Source organism: Camelus ferus, chromosome 6 (assembly GCF_009834535.1).
Source record: "Camelus ferus isolate YT-003-E chromosome 6, BCGSAC_Cfer_1.0, whole genome shotgun sequence".
Classification (NCBI taxonomy): Eukaryota; Metazoa; Chordata; class Mammalia; order Artiodactyla; family Camelidae; genus Camelus; species Camelus ferus.
The window spans coordinates 28,770,073-28,788,019 of record NC_045701.1 but is presented as its reverse complement, the minus strand read 5'-3'; the positions used below and the strand labels follow the sequence as shown (position 1 = coordinate 28,788,019).

At 45.4% G+C, this 17,947-nt stretch overlaps 1 protein-coding gene across 12 annotated transcripts in view; it reads right to left on the bottom strand.

Annotated features, from left to right (window-relative positions):
- The window catches only part of RYR3 (ryanodine receptor 3), a 499,181-nt gene that overhangs the window by 24,549 nt on the left and 456,685 nt on the right, over nt 1-17,947 (bottom strand). For 6 of the 12 annotated variants that reach the window (XM_032481567.1, XM_032481569.1, XM_032481570.1 and 3 more), the window contains 14 exons: nt 16,127-16,233; nt 15,664-15,715; nt 15,058-15,114; nt 13,829-13,928; nt 13,599-13,678; nt 12,127-12,203; nt 9,530-9,603; nt 9,257-9,274; nt 8,761-8,841; nt 8,197-8,285; nt 7,137-7,265; nt 3,877-3,981; nt 2,024-2,105; nt 35-1,365 (listed from right to left, as the gene is read on the bottom strand). In XM_032481567.1, coding sequence (XP_032337458.1) covers nt 35-1,365; nt 2,024-2,105; nt 3,877-3,981; nt 7,137-7,265; nt 8,197-8,285; nt 8,761-8,841; nt 9,257-9,274; nt 9,530-9,603; nt 12,127-12,203; nt 13,599-13,678; nt 13,829-13,928; nt 15,058-15,114; nt 15,664-15,715; nt 16,127-16,233 — 2,382 coding nt within the window. Of the gene's footprint in view, nt 1-34; nt 1,366-2,023; nt 2,106-3,876; nt 3,982-7,136; nt 7,266-8,196; nt 8,286-8,760; nt 8,842-9,256; nt 9,275-9,529; nt 9,604-12,126; nt 12,204-13,598; nt 13,679-13,828; nt 13,929-15,057; nt 15,115-15,663; nt 15,716-16,126; nt 16,234-17,840; nt 17,938-17,947 lie in introns of all 12 variants that reach the window. The other 6 variants (XM_032481566.1, XM_032481568.1, XM_032481571.1 and 3 more) reach the window with 2 other exon arrangements.

The window sequence follows — 17,947 nt, the reverse complement described above, 5'->3', positions numbered from 1 at the left end:
ATAAAGAAAGATGACAGAAACAAATCATGCTTACCTGTGCTTTCCTTTTCCTCCGTATAGTACTCTCTAACGTAGGGGGCTCATCCTTGCCAATAATCTCAGAGAGGTCACCCAAACCCACTTCGGGCCCATGCTTTACGCCACCTTCTTTCTTAGGGTGGAATCCAAAGAGATCCGACATAACATCCGCATTGCCCTTCTCCCCCTTGACGAAGTGTATGAGTTCCGTGGTGATGCCCAGCTCAGGCCCCTCTGCCCGCTCAGCCTCCAGAGCATCATCGTGGATACCAAACTGGGTCGGGTCAGGCATGTCACCCAGGATCTTGGTGACTCGGATGTTCTTGGCCCCTTCCACGAGGCCCCCTCCAAACACTGTGCTCCAGAGGATCTGAAAGATTCCTCCCAAGATGGCGAAGACCAACTGGAAGAACCCCATGATCAACATCCAGAAGAAAGAGAAGAACACCTTCACCAGCTCCTTGAGGCTCATCTTCTTCACCTTCCTGTACTGCTTCCTGAGGTTCTTCAGGGTGGCCCTCCTCAGAAAGTTGGCCACGTTCCTCCTCACCGAGGCACAGGCCACGGCAAATGCAGAGGCGCACTCGAAAGACTTGTCGTCCTCCTCTTCACCCTCCATCTCCAACGTATAAGGAGCGTCTTCCTCGTCCTCCTCCTCCTCTTCCGGCCGGTCAGCTGAGTCCGACTCAGAGATCTGAGATGCTAACTGCATCTCAAAGATGGTATCCTCACAGAAGTTCACGAACAGTTCCATCTTCTCCTGCTCTCCGCCTTCATTGACGACGTCAAAGATGAACTGTCGCTTCGACTCCTTCACCTGGGGCTTCTCCCACTGAGTTCGACTGGACTCGCTGATCTCAAAGTAAACACGTTCAATTTTCTTGGCCCCACCCATGATCTCAATGCGTCCGAGGTATGGTTCGAAGTAGTTTAGTACACTTTCTGCTGGTTCCAATAGACACTTAAGGCGAGAATCATTCGGCATATGCTCTGAGAGGTTTGTCAACAACACTGCCACGTTAAACCCTATGTCCTTGGCTGGCTCATGGAACCGGTCCACAAAATCAATGTAATTAAACATGTCATTCTCATCAGCTTCTGCGCACGAGAGGAGAAAGTCAATCTCCGACTGCGTGTACTGTTTTTGCCCTTCCATGGCCTTCTGGAATTCCTTTTTAGAGATGATCCCTTTACCATCAGGGTCATATTCTTTGAAAGTGTCTGAGCTGGTTAAGTCTTTAAGTTTCAAGAACATGTCAAAGAATTTCAAGATCATTTCTACATTGGTAGAGGACTCTACCAGGGTGTCAACCATCTGCTTGCCAATAGTTCCATTTACCACATTCCCTGTGAGGCAGGTTCAAAAAGACATACAGATACATAAATAAACCCAAGTCATCTCGTAACTGGTCAGGCAGATATTTTTCGAAGACTTACAGGCCAAATTGGTCAGCTCGTTTCTGACCGAGATGATTTGGAAATGGGTAGGAGGGAGCAGCAAGCCATAAAGACTACACCACTAGGAGCCAAGGGGGAAGGAAACATAGGGAAGGAGGAGGTGGCCGTATCAGAGCCTTTTATCCGGCCTGGGGCCTGGGAAGTGCTTTCCTCATCAGATTATCTGGGACACATAGGGGTAAGTGGTGTCCCTCTCATCCCCTTAGACCTAGGAGGGTGCCCAACTAGATGGCTGGCATACACACTGGCAGCAGCCAGATGTCCTGAAAAGCAATGGGGAGAGGGAGAGGATAGGGAAGAGCAAAGCTTGGAGGTTTTCCCCAGTTCATTCTGGCTTTCCTATTGATATAAAATGAGTCTGTTTCAGGCTTTGTCCATCAGACCACGTGCCCCTCACTCATTTTGTTTTGTTTCTGCAAATTTGGCTTTCTAACCAACGTCATATGGCATCAGTGACCTGCCAGGAGGATAATCTGCGTGATTAGTACGGTTAGTGCTGGGACTAATTACGGTTGTGTGAATGCCTAGTTATACCAAACAGCCCAACCTTCCAGGAGGGACAGAAGCATCACCACCATGTCCTGAAGGAGATCCAAGAGTTCCTTCAGCAGCTCGATCTGACTGGAATCCTAGAACAGAAACAGGAGATACCCCTGAGCTATCTGATCCCTCGGCAAAGGGCAGGGCAGTGAGCAAGGAGAGCCTGCTCTGGGAAGGCGAGGTGAAGGCTGCATCCAACTCCAGAATGAGCTCCCTTCTCATGTGAATGCAGACGTCTTATCATCCGATGCTCTGTAGCAGCGGGTGGCTCACTGTAAGCAGGGCTCATCCAGCAGAGCTCCTTCTCAGTTTTCCTTTTATCAGTACAATGTGGCAGATAGACCAGTTGTCCAAAACTACTGAACAACCCAATCCACCGAAGAGCAGTTAGGTATCTCTACTAGCTTATGTGGCCATTTTTCATGCTGAAGAATTACCAGTGAGCTTAAATTATCAAGGTTATAATCACCAAGTGGGTTCTCCTTTCTTTCTGGATTAATTTCAGTTCTCCTGATTCTAGTTGGTGGTGATCTTGGTGCCACTGGTCCCTTAGAATGTTATATAATCAAGGCTATTCCTCTGGATGGTTTTGATACTAGTCTGTTTGGTTTTAATTTCGGCGCTGCAGACAGGGCATTGCCGAGTTAGCTCTGCGCTTTATAGCTACGTCACAGAAGGGAAACGATCCTTGGAAGACTGGAGGTGGGGAATCTGAGGGTTGAGACTGAAAAAAGAACGCATCCTGGGTGAGATTTAAAAAACCCTCTCTTTCACAGACGGTCTCTCACAAAGACATGGTTTGTTTGGCCAGCCCTTCAAATTTCAGAGGGACTTTTCTCCCCTCTTTAGAGTCTGTCATAGCTACCCACAAAATATCACAGAAGTGCAGAATGTCAGAGTTAGAAGAGACCCCAGGGGTCATCTATTCTAACTCCCAATGTTTCATAGACAATGAAAGCAAAAACCAGAAAGGGGAGGTGACTTCCTGGAAGACACCAGTGAGGAGGTGGCAGGGTCAGAATCCTGTCTCCGGAGACTCAACACTGCACTGCCCCACGGGGCTGACGTCGCAGCGGACAGACTGCTGCCAAATGAGCAGCACCCCCGAGAACGCTCTCCTCCCATAAGGCCAGAGTCAAAAGGGGAAAAATGAAAGGGTTAAACAGCACATTCCAGAAGAGAGAGGCAGATGTGACAGCCTTGAAAATTTTAGATACACATCATTTAAATGAATGCTGCAAATGTTACTCTAATCAGCCTGAAACACATCCTGAAGTTCTCCCTCGTGTGTTGCCATGGAGAGAGGCGATCGACTACTACATACGCTGCATGGATTTACTCAAAACATATGCTCTGAGCGATTCTCATTCATCTTGCCAGAGAGATGGGGAGTGAGAAGGAAAGGCAGAGATGGGGAGGAGGGGAAGCCAGGGTGCGAGGGAAGGGACGTGTGAGTTACAGAGACGTGCAGGTATCTGACAGATCACACAGGGAGGTAGGTCATGTCCGTAAACTGCAAAACGGTGACAAGGAAGCAAATGAAGGGACTAGCACCATAAAAAGCAAGTGTTGAGGCAATTATGAAAAGGGTAGGTTGGTGGGACACGAGGGAGGAAGCTGCATCCATGCAAAAGCCTGTCTGGGACCCCCCCAGAGGCGTTCATTCCTGTCTCCCATTGAGACAGGTTTAAAAATGAGTTTAAGTTTAAAAATCCATTTAAAAATGAGACCTATTGTGCATGGCCTTTCCAGGCACTTGGTCAAGCAGTCACATCCACAATGGGGACACCAAGGGGCGGGGATTTAACTTAGCATTTTACACCAGTGACACATCGGGGAGCGGGGAACAGGCCACAGTACCTGAGAGAGTTTCATCTGCATGTTAGCAAACACGTGGAGGAAGCCGACCACCGCGTCCCACAGCCTGCTGTGGGCCAGGCTCTGCTGGTTCCCAATGCAGGGGCCCTGTGGACAGGGGGACATTCTTATTTCACTTAAGCATCATCTGACATTTGCTTATACGTGAAGAGAGCTGTTTCCAAAAGTTACATGTTTTGTAGCTAAATATCTTCCCCTCCCACCCCTCTTCATAAGATTCTTCTGTTTCTTCCTAAATGGAACCGCACTATTTATTTATTTATTTATTTATTTATTTATTTATTTATTTATTTATTTATTTTATTATTTTTAAACGGAGGTACTGGGGATTGAACCCAGGACCTCGTGAATGCTAAGCATGCGCTCTACCACTGAGCTATTCCCTCCCACCCTGCACCCTGACCCCCACCTTCTATGTCTAGGAAGAACCACTAAGAATTTCACAGTGCAGTAATTTTCAGAAATTTTCTTTTAGCTTCAGAATGAATCCTTCAAATAAAATCTTACACTCAAGAACAGTACTGAAGAGTGAAACGCTCTGGTTGAAACAGGACTGGACGGTACTCCTGCTAACTCTAACCCGCACCGTGGCCTAAGAGGGGTTCTGAGGACCTCCAGGGTTCCACAGAGCACACTTATAAAACCGGGCCCTCGTGCACCCATTGTTTTCAGACAAACCTACACCTTAAATGTGATGACCACAAGGCTATCTACTCAAGTGAAAAAAAAAAAAACAAAACCTGAATTATATTCCTAATGTTCAACTACTTTCAGGATCTTCTTATCACCCCAACATCAGGTACACCATCTCTACCTTTTCTGAAAGCCAAACAGAGAGGGATGACTCGATGACCAGTTTGGGTTCCCCATGTCAATAATCTTTCCTATTTTTGAAGATCATTATTGAACCAACGTTTCTTTTCTTTTTAAAAACAAATTATTTGGAACTCTTCTGCATGGAGACTTGTCTATGCTTCATTTATTTGCATCCATAGGGACTCCACATATTCATTTTATGCTTTGAGTTATAGTCCAATACTACTTTATTTTGTAGCTCTACTTTTTCCAGTTTTGGCCACCTTTCAGTTGGCTCCTGTATCTCTCTGACAGACCCCCATCACTTCCTTGCACTGTAGGGTTCTCCAGGCTTGTCATGTTTGTCTCCTGTCCCAGTTCTAGGATCAGCCATTTCTCTAAGGAGCTCTGCTTCTTTCAATGGAGAATGGTATGAGAAACCAAGATCTGGGCAATACATGCACTTGTTGCTACTGGGGTGTCATTTTTTTAAGCCCTCGTGGCTGACAGAGCAGCAGATGTACATGTGTTATACTAACCCACGTGTATACGCATATCTATACATATTTCCATAGGTAACCATCTGTGTCTATGTTAAGCTGAACACGAGTTTAGCACACGGATGTCTCCAACGCTGTCCCACAGGGGTCGTCGAGTCTCCTCTCCTTGCTCATCTGTAACCTCCCGCTCCAACAGCGAGAACCCTGGCTCACTTTTACTATACGCATATGATGGTTTCAGAATTTTTCACACAAATCCCCAAGGGAAAAGCGTCAGCAACCAAAGTGCTTATGTCTAGTTCCTTTTGCCTTTGGTCTTACAGACTCTACTCATTTCCAAAGTTTCTTAGGTCAGCACCTTGTTCCCCACCCCTTCAGTGAAATTGTTTCAAATATTTTTTTTATATGTTTTTACATTTGAGGCTTCTGTCACATTCTGCCTACATTTCTTATCCTTAACTCTTCCTTATCATTTTTTCTATATTTTTCTACCCTTTAATCAATCTGCAAACCATGCTTCAATAAAGTTTCCAAAAGGAACACTGACACTATCTAAAGTTCTAGAAAATGCTTGACACAATTTCCAGGGAAGAGGTGAGCAGGAGAAACAGTGCCTCCATCCCTACATCACGTGAGCCTCTTTAAAAAAATCACTGTTCATGGACCTGTGGTGTCTGATCCCTAGAAGCCTCTAGATTCTTTTTTGAAACAAAACTGATTGTTGAAAGAAATTCACATTTACCCAAAACAAGCTTTTCTATTACTTTTGGGTTAAATTCTCCATGGAAAATTCTGGAGATTAGGATGGATTCTGCAGAGAGCAAATCGGATGCTTGTCCGATCTGGTCAACGATCTTCAGAGGTATTTCACATTGTGTGAAACTTCACATCAGTCACCCGTTCCTAGGTTTATCTCCCCAGGTTCTTACAATCCTTGAGTACAGCATGAATTGACCTCTTCCTTGGAGTCTTTCTTTTCAAACTGATAGTCTTAGTCTGTTGTTTATTTTTTAATTTTTAATTAATTAATTAATCTATCTATCTATCTATCTATCTATCTATCTATCTATCTATCTATCTATTTATTTATATGGAGGTACTGGGGATTGAACCCAGGACCTTGTGCATGCTAAACACACGCCCCACCACTGAGCTATACCCTCCCCACTGGTGTTAATTTTACTAAGCAAATATGATCTGACTGTGCCAGTTGGCTTATCATATGGATCTTAAAAAAATCTTACATTACATCACAGAGGACCGTGATAATGGCTACTGATTTCACAGCAAATTATGCGTGAGGACATCCTGCTTCTACTTCTTTTCATAACAGCTGGACCACTGCACACAATGAACAGGAGATGCTTTGAACAAAGACTGCTGCAAGATGGAGACATCCAACCTGAAACGTACCTGTTGATCTGACAGTCACTGCACTTAGTTTATGTGCTTCTGAAGTTACCTTTTCTACAGAGTTAATTTCTGACCAGTTAGTAGGATCTCATGACTTTTCTTTTTAATCACAAGACTCAAGATGACATCACTTGTCCCCTTATTCCTTCATTCTCTCCATCAATTCTCCTCCACTCCACTCTCCCTGCTTACTGAACACCCCTGACACATGGCACATACTAGATTAGAAAATTTTAAAACGAACAAGAAATGTTCCATCTGCAAAGAGATCTCAGTCTAGGTGGGAAAACAACATGTGACTAGATAAATGCAAATAAAGTGTGAGGGCGACGTACAGGTCACAGTGGGGTCCGTAAACTACAGCTTCTCAGAGTGTAGGTACTATTGGTTCCTATTTACAGAGAAGAAATACTGTCAGTGCTCAAGCTGGATACATGGTCGACCTGTGCAGCCAGATATTCTGCAGAGAATCTGGACTACGTGAATGTTAAAACTATCGTCTGTGTTTTCAAGCATACACTCAATAGTACATACCTGGATGTATTCTGTAAGCGAATTGAAAATCTGCTTGGTGACCGCCAAAGCTTTAGAAAAATTGTGCTGTCCGGATTCATCAATGATGTCCTTCCCTGAGTAATACCAGTAGAAATCACTGATTGATTCCTAAGAACAAACAAGTAGAGTTTAGTATTTCTCACCTATCAGTCAGTGAAGCTAAACCCAATGCGCGGGAAGAGGACCGGAGAATCCTACATCTCTGTGGCCTGTGTGACTCTGTGAAGCAGCACAGAGCTATCTGAGCCCTGGCGTCTTTTAAGTACAGATATTTCCCCCCTCAGGAAGCAACAGATAGGGGAGAGGACAGCATTCAGCTGGAACCAGGTGACCATATTATAGGACGATTTATTCGTAATGAAAATGTACATTAAAGATAATAATTATCATCCAAATAACCGTAACAGCAGAAGCAACATCACAGCCAACCCTGTAAGTGCCAGGCGTTGCGCTGAGCACGTTACAAAAACACACCTCTCCATCTCGACTACACCCTATGAAACAGTACTACCCATTCTACAGATGAGAATGTTGGAACATAGGAAGGTTCAGTTGATTGCTCCAGGTCATGAATGGGTAAGTGGCAGAACCAGGCTGAGGAATCAGCAAAGAGAAAAGAGAATCCTTTCATATGCTTGTATACATAGATTTTCTTATTATTTGGATTTTTCTGCAAACAAGCCATGTGACTTCTCAACATAACTTGTAAACTCATCTTATTCCCAGCACCTTCTGTCCTCTTTTTCCTAGTGACCATCTGTTCCATTTCATAGCTCTGGAGCACTGTGGCTAAGTTTACACTGGCAAACCTAAAGTAAATCAGCAGTTCATGATAGAGGATTCGGTATTTAACCACTCCCCCTCCTTCAGTCTTCAAAGGCACATTTAAGTGTGTGACTTTGCGTAAGTGTAGGGACACAGATTACAATACTTCCCTTACTGGGGCTGGACTGTCTCCCCGGCTGTCCCTGACTCTGTGTAACTGTCTTTAGTTTCTGGACGTGTACGTGAGGCGTGCCAGCATCCAACGCCCGCTCACCTGCAGGCGCAGAAGGTAGTCCACGGTGCTGATGATGACGTTCACGGTGGTGGTGTTGCCCATCTGCGTCCGCAGGAAGTTCTGGAAGTCTGAGAATACCAGGGTTGGGTCAGAGCCCATCCGTGTCATGCCCGAGGGGCAGGTTGGGGGGGAAGGCCATGCCTTCTTGGCTAAGCTCAGAAGAGACACACCATGCCGAAAGCCTTACAAGGGCACACTGTGTGGGTCCTGGCAGATTCTGCAGGACAGAGTTCCCTCTGCCTGGAACCCTCCCATCCCAGTGACACCAGAACCTGGACTTAATGAACCCTGAGGGACTTGACCAAAGGAGTAGGTGTTTAGATTCAAAGACTGAAGATGCTAGAAGTAGCTTAGCCTGAGTGGTACTAAATAGCATTAGCCATGACGTTAAAGGTCATTTTACACAGGGTTTCTCATTGAAGAATGCATTAACTGCTGTCCTTGAGTTAGCAACTGGTTGTATTCAATGTGGCAACCGGAAATGAATCATAATTTTGCACCTGAATGCTGTTTTCCCTTGACAAATCAATCTGTTCCACTTACCACTGTTATGTCCTTCACAAAGTAGCTGCAGGAATCTAAAGAGATCGCGTGTAAACTCGTCATTCTGCAGTACTTTTTCACCTTGAAAACACAGAATACTGGTGAGCATCCATTTGGCTTCTCAACATAGAACCCCTTCCAATACACATGACAAAATGCCAAAGAGCTGTGCCAAGAGGGTGTGGAAGGGAGACTTTGGATGAATGATGATAAACCCAGTCAAACTAAGACTGAGGCGATGCCCCACAAAGCTAACGTTGTTGGCCCCAGGGTGCATTTGTAAGGAAAATGAGGAGGCTGATGGCAGTAATGGTTTACAGTCCATAACCCATGCTTTGGAAGGTGGAAGACACTTCTTTAATTAAACAGCAAACTACTGAGTTAAACTCAAACATGCAAGCACCAAGCCTAAGATGCGTCTGTGCTGAGGCAATTAAATAAGATCCCTTAGGACTCACACGCAGGCTAGGAACTCAGGCCAGAAACTCAAACTTACCACGCTCACGAACAATGACTGGTGATCGGAGAAAAACAGAAGAAGACACAGTAAGAAAACCACACACATCAAGAGAGACTGTCTTTAGCTACGGCTGGCTCTGGGAACACATCAACCTGGGTGCGCTCTATCAAATCTAAGGGTGGAAACATCTTGCTGAAACTTAGCAAGTCCTTGTGGATTAAGTAGCAGCGAGCAGGGGCTCTACCTGGAAATAGTTAACTAGGATTTTAATCGGGAAGAGAGCAGCCTTCACCCTCCTGAGTTACTTACGTGTTCCTTCCTCAGTAACCATCCCCAGGCCTTCAGCTTTATTCTGCCTCTCAAATGCATTCAAATCGAGGACACTTGTAACAGATGAAAGAAAACAAGGTTCAGGGCTACGCACACTGGGAAAACGGATTTCTAAATGTCAATATACCCATCAACTAAGAATGTCCTGCCCTTGTATTATCATAAATGCACTAACGCATTACAGCGTGGCTGAGAGCCTATGAGTCCCCGGGTTTGTGACAAGCAGTGTTGTCCAAGGATGCCTCGAGCTCACAGTCCTCGCCACACGCAAGGACAGGGGTCAGAAACATTTATGGCGACTGTCACTGTTGGTCCAGTTTGAGTCCTTCCTCCTGGAGGAAGATTTAGAAAGGCTTTCCAAATAAAGAAGGAATCATCTATTTCTAAGATTTCTCAAGGGCAAGTTCACTTTAAACTCCACTGGCTAATTAATGTTCATCTCCCATGTTTACCTACTTTCTCTGAGAATCACAAGGAATTGTGGCTTTGAGTGCTTAGGATGAAGACTAATGGACAGAGTTGCAAACGATCAGATTTTGAAGGGCCACACCCTTTTATTGCACCATTCAGGAGCTAACAGTAGCCAAGATTAAGCTTTCAAGGGGCAATGGTATCCCTAAATGTTCCTGAACCTGTGACAAGCTGGCTTTCATATTTGTCCTCACCTTCCTCAATCTTCCCAGTCACATCCACCACCAGATCCTACTTAGCCAGGAACCCCTAGTACAACTACAAATCAATCATGAGACTAATAATGATAAATCTCCAACTGGGGCTCACTGCATTTCTCTAATAGAGTCTTACTCCTTCCCCAATATGAACATAAGAACATAAGAACACAGAATCTCACAAGAATATAGATCTTAGGGAAGCGTATGGCTGAGTCCAGTAAGATTCTGCAAAACCTCCTCTTCCCTTCACCATCAGGCAAAGGAAGTGGCTGTTGGATTGGAAAGACTCCAGGGAAAAATCCAGCACCCCCTCTCCCTCTTTAGGGAGTCACATATGTTCTGCAATTTAGATAAATCTTAAAGAGAAAGTAAAAATTCCTATTGCCTATTCTTATTGTTGGGTTTTCCCAGATTCTGTAAAAAGGGTCTGCTCAGTAACACAAAACTCTCCTTTGATTTTGGTTTTGCTGTCAAAGAATATGGAAACAGGACATTTGGACACAGCTGCTTTGAAGCATCACTTCTGATTCAGGAGACAATCTGTACGGCAGACATTTCTGGCCCTTACCCCACCCCGAAACACCCATTTCAAATGGTTTAATTTCCTTAATGCTTCATTATCTTACAAATACATATTATTTTTATAATTAACAAAAAGCCACTCAAATATCTTAAAATTCCTGTTAGAACTCAGTTGGCCTCTACAGGTATGTCACCTGCCCCTCTAAGCCATCATTATAAATGAGTTTAGCGATATTAAGGACTACAGACTACCAAGAGAACTCTCACGAGCTTAACTGAGAATTGCATGAGCAACCTGGAACTGCTTTAATTTCTGCCATCTTTGAGTCAACGTGTACAATTTGATCCTCAGTGAGTCGGTTCTGGCAACGTTACATTGTCTTTTCTTGAGAGAGGTAATAAAACGAATCGGTTGTCGGTGGGGGAAAAAATGGAGCTGAGAAAGAGGGACTGCATTTCAGCTCAAATAAGCTCCCTGCGACCCCAGGGTACAATATTTACCCGATTAAATATGGCTTGCAATATTACGAAGTCCACCAAAAAGGAACGTCCATCCTCCATGTTTTCAAATGGACCAGTGTTCCAATTTTAAGAATTATTAATTGGAGGCAAATGAGCTAGATAATTATAGCTTTGACTGCTTTCAGAATGAGCTGCAGACTATTCAAAATACATGTGAATCTTGGAGAATAAGCTGACACTTTTCTTAGAAAGATGCGTGGCTTGTTTCTGAAATAAGCAAGTATGGTAACCTCATGACTTCTGGTTACCTATTGTTCACGTGTCAGGGGCTCAGCCGCGAGGGGAGGCTTACACCACCGGGTAATGTACGTGGAAAGTTTAATGCTTTGTTTTTCAGACAATGTCAAAATGTTCCCATGTCAGGATGTACCTTTGTCAAAAAGGATGTGTCAAAATATGTACCCACTAAATACCTATTCAGGCTCAACGAATTGTTAAGGATAGTGATTAACAAAGTGCCTAGTGGGTCTAGTGAGCACACAGCCTTGAGTTTTCCTTAGGGCTTCCTCCTTTTTTCCATTATTTTCTGGTTTGACTTTTTTGAGTGTATATGTTTAAGAAAAACACTCAGCTCCAAAGAAAACAGGATAACAAAAAAGGAGGTAAGGGCAATTAAAGCAACAAACAGGCGTAGGGATGTGTGTGTAGATTACATTTTCTACTCTGAATGCTATTCGAAGGTAATGTCGAAGGCTGGAGGAACAGTGCTCCATCCTCTTAGCTTTCCAAAGTAGGTACTCCTTTCTCAGTAATTCCAAGATAAGCTAGTTTATTTTGTGGCCATCCCCACCCCATCCCCCTACCCCTGAATAGTAAAGAGGTTAAAAGAAAAAATGCAATGGGTGGTTTCCCTGTATTTACCTGCAAGACTGCATAAGACCAGAAAGGCTTTGAAAGAACCCAGCATCCTTCTTCTCCTTTAGGTAATCTAGCATTTTCTGCAAGGGAGACACATTTAAAAAGGAAAAACAATGAAAACTATGGCACGAGTACTGACTGTGACGGACAGATGGCAGGTCCCAGCCAGGCACGCACACCAAGTCAGACCCAGGGCGGTGGTCTGTAAACCTGGGTGAGCATCACGACTCTCCACCTGTGGACTAAGTCTTCCACGTGCTCAGCCCCACCTCTACTTATGGCACCAGAATCTCTTAGGGCAGATGATCTATTTTATGAAGGGCCACTGGTATTGAAAGTATAGTAGATCTTTGACATTCACAGATTTGCAGTCTGAAGTCTCTTCTTTTTAGGAACAGGTGCTGGGACTGTGACCCAGTCATGTCTACAGTTGCTGAGGTGTAATCTGAACAGCTCATGCAAGGTGTTTAATGCACCGGAGCAAGTAGCTTAGCTAGTAAATGAGCCTAGCTGAGAGCTCAGTATCTCTTTCACAGTGAGACTTAGCTTCCTCTGTTCTTCGTTACTGGGAAGCCAGGAATTTCATCTGACATAATAAAAAAAAAGTTTTTTTTTGTAAAGGCTCCGTAAGAAAGTCAACTGATGGGTTGGTGATGGAAGAGAACAGAAAGTGTGTATCTTTGAAAATGGTAGCTCTTAATGAGAAATTTGTTTGGGATAGATTAAAGGCTGGGAAAAATTACATGCAATAATGGTAGTTCTGACTGTGGGGATTCTCAGAGGCTCTGGGATATAACCCTCGAGAAAGCCAAGAGTCTCTGAAATTTCATTTTCCTGTGCACACAGATGCTTTCATTTTTAGCCAGAGCCTGGAGTTCTCAGGAGACAGTTCATTTCTGTCTTCTGTAGCCAGTTCCAAATCTGATTGCTGAATGCATTCCAGGTGCCAGGCACTCCACTGTATGTCTCTGGGTGTTGTCTCATTTAATGCAGGGGTTTTTAGTTGCATTATTCCCTGCTACACCCTCACCCCTAGAACAGAGCTTGGCCCTACTGCATAGTCAGCAATCACTAAACAGCTGTTAAATAAATGAATAAATATATGAATGAACACAACAGGTGTGTGGGGTTGGTTATGAACCTCAACTCAACTGATCAGGCTCCTTGCTCACAGTAAGACAGCTAGTAAGTAGAAATAAAAACTTAAGGCTTAGAAAACTTCCTCTAGAGCATATTTCTATAGAAAAGACATCAGCTAATGATGAAAAGAAGGAAATGCCTTTCTTTTTGAACCCTCAGTAAACCCTCCCTGTTCCCAGCTACTCAGATACGACTGGCCACTAAGGACAAACGCCAGTCAAGGTGATTCTGGGCGGACACCTCGGCAGCAAGTCAGTATCTCTTCCCGGTAGTGTGACAGCTGTCAAGTGGAACAGTGCGGGAGGTCCGCACCCTGTCCGGGGAGTCCCCATTACCTGCTGCACGCTGGCGTTGCCCCCATTCAGGATGGCGATCCCCAGCTTCAGCGTCTCAACCACCATGGGGCTCATCTCACCTGCCGTGGTGAAGAGTCAACTGAATCACCAAGGAAACAGAGGGTCAATCACGCCGACTGGGCTTTATCCGTATAAATAATGGCTTCACGTCACAGTGTGACATCTCCGTGGGAGCTGCAGGGGGCCCGTGCAGGCATCCCGGGAATCACCTTTGCTGGCGCTGATCATCTGAAGGACCATCTCTGCGGCTCCACGCTCGTGCAGCCGAGCCTGCTGATAGAGGGTTTTCTGCTTTTCCATTTCTTTCTCCTGGAATAAAAAAAAAAAAAAAAAAAAAAAGGGAGGGTAAAAGATTTGTTCACCCTCAGGGGATTCATCCTGATCAAGTGAGTTGAGAGATCATCTCTACTTGCCTCAGAAGGCAACACGCAAGATTTCCAACAAAGCCGACCTCTCGTCTATTTTTAGATGCCGCCCGGCTTTCCAAAACTGTCTACCCATAATTCACTCACATTTTGATGCTAAATTTTCTACTTTTTGTACTGACAGGTAACATGGTCCATTCTCTTGTGATGCTATAATTACAGGAAGTGACCCCAGATTAAAATGTGTTTGTTTTCAATGTTCAGTCATACAGGAAAACCCGCTGAGGGGTCAGCAGGGGGTCTATCTGCCTGAGTGTAGGAACCCCCTACTTAACCGGAATGCTCAGACCACACATAACTGAGACTCCACAAGATAGGAGATACTAGAATGTCAAGGCTTCCCAGAACTGTAATTACATTCATGTACTTCTACTGTTGGATACTTCGTCTATAAAACAGCATGAGTAAACGAATATAGTATTATCTTGAGAGATGCAGGGACCGGCACTGCCACAAAATCGTGATTGTTATTAAATACATTTACAGAATAACAGTGCAAAAGCCATCCAGTGTCTCCACTGCTTTGAATTTTCCCTTTGAAACATTTGAATTTGCCCTTCTGTGGCCCCTGTTCGAAAGATGTAGGAGGTCTCCAGGGAGAACAAAGCTGCGTGGCCGCCGGCTGACTGGCTGGCTGCCTGCTACCTTTCAGTCGGCCGAGAGCTGGACAAGGACCACACTAATGGGTGTGCCTGCCCAGGCTGACTTGTGCATTTGCCACCAGACACACGGGGTAGCTGAACTGTCAGCACCCACCCCTGAAGGCCCGCCTGTTGACGTCAATTTTTAAAAAATTTTTTATTGAAGTGTAGTTGATTTACAATGTTAGTTTCGGGTGTTCTATACTGTCCTCCACAGTGGCTGCACCAATTTGCATTCCCACCAGCAGTGTAGGAGGGTTCCTTTTCTCCACACCCTCGCCAGCATGTATTACTTATAGGCTTTTTAATGATGGCCCTTCTGACTGGTGTAAAGTACTATCGCATCTGACTCCCATCTCAGTGAAAACTTACTTCAAATGTTTTTTCCTTGTCTTCCTCCTCTTCTTCATCCTCCCCACTCTGACAACTCTAAATTCCATGGAGCAGGGAGAGAAGACAGACAACCAAATGAAAGGGGAGCCTAGTAAATGAGACTCGGTTCGACTACGTGAGGCCAGGGGAGGGGATGTGATTCATGGGCACCCCAGACCTCAGCACTCTGTAAAACCAGGAACATTCTGACCACTGCAGGGCAACATTCGACTCTAAATGCCACTTTTGCAGTTACCAAGGGGTTCAGAAATGAGAAAGGGGAACACTGAGGTCACACAGGCCATGGGGACCTATCTGGTTTAACCACACAGAACTCTTCTACTGAGTCAAGTTCTGGTGTAAATAGAGAGACAGGAGTACAGGGAGCTGGTGCTTTGTCAACAGGAACCAGGGGCTTGGCCATGATGAGACAAACCCAGGATGTGAATCCCAAAATGCCCCTTCCCATCATGAACTGTACAACGCCTGGAGCCCACGTCACGACCCAGTCCCAGGCCTCCCACTCAATGCGACAGTTTCTGTGTGCCTGAAGAGGTCCAGGGGAAGCGGAAAGACTGAGACAACGGGCAGAAAATCCAGGCGTACCTTGGCCATCATGCTGGAGTAGGACGTGTACAAAGGGTCATTTTCCAGTTTGCTGGAAAGAATGGAGGAAATATTTACCAGGCTACCTTTGGACTCAGCAGAAAAGACTAACTGCTGTATAAATCTCAAGTTAAATGTACTAGCGAATGAATGAGAAACCCCCTCCCCCACCCAGATTCCTAGAAACCACTCTGAAAATCTGAGTCAGCATTCAGGAATTCAGGGACAAAATGACAGTTTCAGGCTGCTTAATCTTCAGACTCAGTGTCAGGCGTTATGATGGAAGGGTCGTGGCTTATCTAGTTCCTCTAGAGGTTCCTTGATGGCCAGCAACAGGGCAGGCCAGAAGGGCTGCTCAAATCTGGCATCCCCTCTGCGCACACAGCCACCTGCTGGAGGGCCGTCTGGGGTGGACACAGCCGCGCCTGTGCCTGGGATGAGCAGGGTGCCCTGGGGGGCTGACCTCCTCTCCGTGAGAGCATTGCGGCTGAAGTGGAGAATGATCTGATGAAGTGGGTCTGGCTGCTTTTCCGTCTCCTCCTCCTCCTCCTCTTCCAACTTGGGGGATTTCTACACAAACCAAGGCAGACAGATTTTAGGCATGGATTTCAGCACATGGCACTGCACCGCCCGCGAACAAAGAGAAGGTAAAAGCACCAGGCACAGAGCGCATCAACTCAAAGCACAAAGAGAAACCACTATGTCATACGTCTATTTCAGGACACAAGCCCTAAGGATGCAAGGTTTGGGAATGAAGTAGATCTTTTTCTCAGCCAATCAAAGAAACTCATTCCAATTTGGGGTCAAAACGAAACGAAAGGAAAAGCAAAAGCCTGACTGCAGGGGAGGAGCTACAGACCCCAGTCAGCGGAACTCTCATGCAAGCTCTGGGCACCCGCGTTCAGGAGGGAAGCCCTGGAGAGTCACCCGAGAGGCTGCATCTCTCGGCCAACACCTGACCTTCCTCTTGGAGAGCTGGGCTGGAAACAGGGGTAGGGCAAGTGTTACAAAGCCCTGGGGCCGTTTTGGGATCTACTACTATTCTAGACTCCACCCAGAGAAACATTTTTCTTTCCTGACCTCACCCCTCACCCTGAGAGCATTGTTGTTCCTGAGAGATGCCCTCTCGGAGCCCTGAGCCTTGCAGTTTCTCCTCTGATCAAGACTTTTCTCCACCTCCTTTTACAGAATGGAGAACAGCAGCTGCTGCCAGAGGTACAGGTGGATTTTCCAGCAGTGGCAGAGCCAGCGGGGGGGGACCCTGTTCAGTTAATTGGTACGAGCTACACAGGTTGTGTGAATGGGTCAGAAGGACGGGAGGGTTGAAAGGATGTTCACTGTCAACTTCACACTAACGGAGAGAGTGGGAAACCAAGCACCTGTCTTTCTCACTGACGGGAATGTGTGAAAAGAACGAAGGGCTGGAAGGAAAATGAGGGGAAAAGGATGAAAGAAAAAAAAAAGGAAGAGGAAAAGAGGAAAATAAACGGAAAGATAGGGAAAAACAGAAAGAGAAAGAAACACGGAAAGAGTAAATATGAGAAACACAGGGTAAGACTAGTGGAGAGAGTAGGGACGAGAGAAAAAGATGAACAGAAAAATAAGGGGAAAGGAAAAGAACAAGGTCCTGGCCAAAGGAGAGGAGGGTTTATTTTCTCTCTGAACCAGGATGACGCTCAGTGGTGCTGCTGAAATAAGCTTTTCCCCTCACGTGTTGTTTCAAGTAGTTTTAGAGCATGGACCTGTTAGAGATGGGGTATGGCAAACTCCAGAAGGGCCAACTACAGAAATGTGAGATGCAGGAAGGGGACTTAGATGTGCCTTCCCCAAAGCAGAGCTACTGACCAGAAATGCAGGGCTTTGGCTAGGGTGGGCTGGCCTCCCGCCATCAAGGGTGCTCAAATCTTAGCATGAACTTCCCAGAGCATGGTTGTGCATCCCACGAAATATTAGTTGGGAATAATGAGGAGGATGCACACAGGACTTCCACGTGACATTCATCCTGTGGCTCTTATCACTATTAGCAGGGCTTCCTCTGACAACTTATCCAGTTAGTTCCTTTCAAAGGTCTATGCCCGATTCGTTGTGAATCTTAAACGGTCATAACGCACACACAAGAATACAGAAATCAAATTCATTCGCACCCATTATCTGCTGCCAGGTGAGTCAGTACTTACAGCCAAATCCTGTACTAGTTTCTCTTCAAAGGAATACTCCTCTGTTTCTATCCAAAATCTCTGATAGCCATGGAGGAAGAGGTTAATAGAGCGGTGCCTGAGCGGAA